We start from the raw sequence: 5,941 nt of genomic DNA on the forward strand, positions 1-5,941 counted from the left end.
TATATATATATATATATATATATATAGAGAGAGAGAGAGAGAGAGAGAGAGAGAGAGATACATATCATCATCATCATCACCATCATTTAGTGTCCATTTTCCCTGCTGGCATGGGTTAGACAGTTTGACTGGAGCTGGTAATCCAGAAAGCTACACCAAGCTCCATAGTCTGTTTTGGCTTGGTTTCTACAGCTAAATGCCCTTCCTAATGCTATTCACTTTACAGAGTGTACTGGATCTCTTCTACATGTCACCAGCACAGGTGCCCTTTCATGTGTCACTGGCATAGGTGCCTTTTGCATGTGTCACCACCTTTCACATGTCACCAGCATAGGTGCCTTTTACACGTCATTGGCACAGGTGCTCTTTTATGTGTCACCGGCACAGATTCCTTTTACGTGTCACCAGCATCGGTGCCTATTACATGTCACCTACACTGACTACAACCAGATTTCATTTAGCTTGATACACACACACACACGCATATGTGTATGTGTGTGTGCGTGTGTGTGTGTGTGTGTGTGTGCGCGCGCGCACCATTCGTCTGTTCATTCATTTTCATTTCACATCTGCTTTTTCCATGCTAGCTGGGTCAAGCAAACACATACTACTGAAGCATTGTTTTGTAGCCAAGATGCCCTTCTATCGCTAACTCTTTTTTTCCAAGTAAGGGCATTTTTATTCCATTTGTCTTTGAAAATGCAGAGCTGCTACTGGATAATTCGTCAGCAGGGAAACATAAATATCACTGTCTGTAACTTAGTACATTTACTTGTGAAGTTTAAAATATAAACAGATACATACACGAAACATTGACAGGCCCAAGGCTATAATAGAAAGCTCTTGCTCAAGATGCCACACAAAGGGACTAAAACCAAAATCACATGGTTGGCATACTGCCATGCCAATATATATATATATATATATATATATAGGCAAGTGTCTTCTAGTAGAGTCTCAGGCTAACCAAAGCCTTCTGATTGGTAAACGGAAACTGAAACAAGCCCATCATGTGTGTGTGTGTGTGTATGTGCACACATGTGTGTATGCATAACTGCTTGACAACCAGTGTTGGTCTGTTTACACTCCCATAGCCTAGCAGTTCAGAAAAAGAAACTGACAGAATAAGCACCATGCTTCAAAAAAGAAAGCACTGGGGTTGATTCATTCAACTAAAACTTCAAGGTAATGTCCCAGCATGACTGCAGTCCAATGACTGAAACAAGTAAAAGGTAAAAAAATATATGTCAACCACATGGTTCCAGGTTCAGTCCCACTGCATGGCACCTTGGGCAAGTGTCTTCTACTATAGCAATGAGCTGACCAAAGCCTTGTGAGTGAATTTGGTAGAGGGAAACTGAAAGAAGCCTGTCAAATATATATATATATATATATATGTATATATATATATATATATATATATATCCAAATATAAATATGTATGTGTGTGTGTTTCTGTGTATGTTTGTGTGCTTGTGTTTGTCCCCCTCAACATTGCATGACAACCGATGCTGGTGCGTTTATGTCTCTGTAACTTAGCGGTTCAGCAAAAGAGACTGAAAGAATAAGTACTAGGCTTACAAAGAATAAGTCCTGGGGTCAATTTGCTCGACTAAAGGCAGTGCTCCAGCATGGCCGCAGTCAAATGACTGAAACAAGTAAAAGAGAATATAAACGTTGACCAACTAGCCTATTTATATTGTCATATATTACGTTGGTGCAATTTCCAAATATCTTAACATTATAATCAGCTTTACCTCAAGATTTTAATTAAAATATAAACAGTAAATAGGCATTAAAATAGTTAACAACAGATCAGCTGAAAGAATTTGAAAGACTGCATCAGAATAGATATGTTAGAGACACCAAAACATACAACCCGAAAATGATCTTGTACATCAAATATCTGTACATATTTGGAATGGTGCCAAGTATTGTTATGCAGAACTGTTCTAGCCAATAAAAAGAAAAAAAAAAAAAAAAAAAAAAAAAAAAAAAAAAGATGTGGAAGAACTAGTTTTACAGTAAAGATAATGATAGTAGTGGTGATGGCGGAGGAGAAGATGGTGGTGATGGTGCTGACAGAGAAAGTGATTGTGGCTATACTGGAAATAATTCTAAGAAAAGATGACAATAATAAGTAACAGCAAATATAATGATTTTGATAGTGGTAGCAGCACCATATGATGTTAAATTCCTGTTGTACAAAACAGGTTATAACTGGACTGTACTTCTTTACCACCACCGCCGTAGCCGCCACTACCACCACCACTACCATCATTTTCCACTTCTCCATGCTAGCATGAATAGGATGGAATTTGTTGAGGTGGATTTTCTACAGTTGGATGCCTTTCCTGACACCAACCTTCACCTGTTTTTGCAAATAAGGTAGACTTTCTCCATGATCAGACATGTCAGAGAAAACTGAAAATGAAGGACATCGTTTGCATGATAGTGACACTTGTTTACAACTATCCAGCAATGTAAAGGTGTCTCTTTACTCTTTTACTTGTTTCCGTTTTTCTGACTGTGGCCATGCTGGAGCACCGCCTTTTAGTCAAGCAAATCGACCCCATATATATATATATATATATATATATATATATATATGGTGTCATGCAACTGGCACATAAAAGCACCCATTACACTCTCGGAGTGGTTGGCGTTAGGAAGGGCATCCAGCCATAGAAATCATGCCAAATCAGACTGGAGTCTGGCACAGCTCCTCAGTTTACCAGCATTGGTGAAACCGTCCAACCCATGCCAGCATGGATAACAGACATTAAAAGATGATGATGATGGGCTTCTTTCAGTTTCCAACAACCAAATCCACTCAGAAGGCTTTGGTCAGCCCAGGGCTATAGTAGAAGACACTTGCCCAAGTGCCATGCAGTGGGACTGAACCTGAAACCATATGGTTGGCAAGCAAACTTCTTGTCACACAGCCATTACTACCAAGCAAATTAGGTTGTCTCATGAAATGTCGTATTTTAAATGGATTTCTTATGAGTTATCTATAAATGGACTTTTAATTTTTTGTATGTATATGCTTGTGTTTATTCTTAACTCTTTTTCTTTCTAGACAATTCCATTATTCAAAATTGCTGCCCACAGCTCTTATGACAATGTTGACAACTGAAAAATACCGAGTGATTTTCTTGTATGAATACAAGTTGGGTCACTCTGCCACCGAAGCTCTACGAAACATCAAGCAGGCTTTTGGTAATGATTCTGTTGATATTAGAACTGTTCAGAGATGGTTCCAAAGACTTTGTTCAGGAAATGAAAGCCTTAAAAATGAACCAAGAGGGAGACCAAAATCAGTTATTCGGCATCATGGAATTGAATACTTTAGTTAAACAAAATCCAAGAACAATGGTCCAAAAAATCAGATCAGAGCTCCAACTACTTCTCGATACTTGAAGAAAATTGGAGAAGTCAAGAAGATGGATAGGTTTGTTCCCCATCAACTTAATGAGATTCAAAGAAACAGACACCTTACAGTGTGTTCCATGTTGATTTCTCGGTTGGAAAGAACCATTTTTGTATTGACTCATTACATGTGATGAGAAATGGATACTCTTTGATAACAGGAAGAGGACAGGATAGTGGTTAGATGCAGGAGAGTCACCAAGACACTACCCAAAACTACCATTGCACCCTAAAAAGTTGATGTCACTGTATGGTGGTAAATAAAGGGGGTTATTCATTATTCATTTTTGCAACAAGGAAAAACTGTAACAGCAACATCTTGTCAGTAAATTGATTGCATGCATGAAAAATTAAAAAAGAAGTAACCCAGATTGGTGAATAGAGATGGCCCAATTTTGCTTCATGATAATACACAGCCTCACACTTCTCAAGCTACGGTCCACAAGTTGCAAAGCCTGAATTATGAAATTTTGGCACATCCTCCTTATTCTCCTGATATCTCTCCTACTGATTATCACATATTTAAACACTTCGAGCTTGCTATACGCAATAAAACATTCTTAAATAAAGAAGGGGTAATGGAAGCATTTGAACAGTTTATCAGTGTAAAAGATGACAAATTCTTTGAAGATGGAATATATGCCTTAGAGGAATGTCGGAAGAAGGTCATACATGAACACAGATCATATTGTGATTAAATAAATAAATATTCTGAAACTTAAAAAACAATTTTAATGTTTCCTTTTTCAAATACATTTCATGTGAGACAACCTGATATTTAATTCTCAAGGCATTGATCAACATGAAACCATGAATGGTAGAAGATACTTGCTGTACATTGAGACAAAATAGTCAGACATTCTTAGTTTAAAGAAACAAATATCTCAACACTCACTATACATTTATGGTAAATTAATAACAGAATAAATGAAAGCTTGCTTACAGTGACAACAGGTAATTCAAACAATTCTCTTGCTTCTGAATATTCATCATTGTCAACATCATCAGCAATGACATGGCTAACCATCTCACTGAGATACGTATCCTTTTTGGCACCACCAGCATTCAGAATTCTTTGAACCTGAAAATATGGAAAAATTAAATTTAAATAATCACACAGGGCCCATACAGAAACATTCTGGAATCATAGAATGTCTTTAAAAAATCTTGAAGTGTGATAATAACAAATTTTTACCCAACCAACTAGTTATTTGTTAATCACTTTTTTTTTTATATCAGTGGACATATAAATTTGTGGGTGCTGGTGCCAAGTAAAAAGCACCAAGTACATTCTATAAAGTGGTTGGCATTAGGAAGGGCATCCAACTGTAGAAACAAACCAAAACAGACTATGGAACTTGGAGCAGCCAGTTCCTGTCAAGCCACCTAACCCATGCCAGTATGGAAACAAATGTTAAATGTTGATGATAATGATGATGTTGTTGTTGATAGTGAATACTTGCTACCACTGCTACCAATGATGTGCAAATATGCAGAAATCCTGGGACCTAGCAATTCCACCACGGCTACTGATACTCCTTTGTGTTACACTTCCATACAAGATGCTTTCTTAAAACAAATATTGCCATATTGTGGCTTTCTTATTATATATCCATGTTAAGTAGGATATATAGATTGCTGTTTGGAACAAATACTGCTTCTATCACATATAATGAATAAAATATGGTGTTTTAGTTTTTGCACAACATGCTATGAAAAGGTAATTAAGTCAGTTTAATTAATCTTAGTAATCACAGGCTTTATTAACACAACTTGTGTGGTACCCTCAAATGTCTACAAAAATCCAAGTTTATTTTTTGCACATCAGTGACTATCTATATCATTATTTTATCATCATTTCATGCTTACAGGGGTCAGATGGAGTTTACTGAAGTAGATTTTCTATGGCTGAATGTCCCTCCTGTCACCAACCATCAGATCTTACCAAACAAGATAATTCCCCATGGCTAGATTGGACATGTTTTCACAACATATTGGAAATAAATGACCCTGTTTCTATGACTGTATCATTCATTAGCAACTACCACACAATGTCAAGATGAGGAGACATGAACACACACTCACATTTAATATTTTTAATCTCCATTGACCAAATCCAAACCAAGGCTTTGGTCAACTTGGGGCTATAGTACAAGACACTTGTTCAAGAGGCCATGCAGTGGGACTGAACCTGAAACTATATGATTGAGAAGCAAACTTCTCAATCAGACAGCACACCTGTTGGTGCCTCACTAAATTTGTTTCTTCATAACTTCCCTAAAATGTATGTTGTTTTTAATGGAATTCTACAGAGCTATATTTCCTATAATGTTGGTAAGTATGATACTGATAATGTTCTGAGACCAGTGAGCTTGATGCTATTAACCCTTTCGTTACTGTATTTTTTCTGAGATGCTCTGTGTTTCTTCCAATTAATTTTAAATACAACAAAGAATTTCGTAAAATGACTTAGTTGTCATTAAGCTAGTGTTAGGAACATAAATTGAGA

At 36.9% G+C, this 5,941-nt stretch overlaps 1 protein-coding gene across 1 annotated transcript in view; it reads right to left on the minus strand.

The window, feature by feature from the left end:
• LOC106870975 (PAX-interacting protein 1) overlaps nt 1–5,941 on the minus strand; it is a 51,887-nt gene that overhangs the window by 41,072 nt on the left and 4,874 nt on the right. Inside the window, exon 2 of the mRNA XM_014917220.2 lies at nt 4,376–4,513. Coding sequence (XP_014772706.1) covers nt 4,376–4,513 — 138 coding nt within the window. The remainder of the gene's footprint in view (nt 1–4,375; nt 4,514–5,941) is intronic.

Source organism: Octopus bimaculoides, chromosome 5 (genome assembly GCF_001194135.2).
Source record: "Octopus bimaculoides isolate UCB-OBI-ISO-001 chromosome 5, ASM119413v2, whole genome shotgun sequence".
In the NCBI taxonomy this organism is placed as follows: Eukaryota; Metazoa; Mollusca; class Cephalopoda; order Octopoda; family Octopodidae; genus Octopus; species Octopus bimaculoides.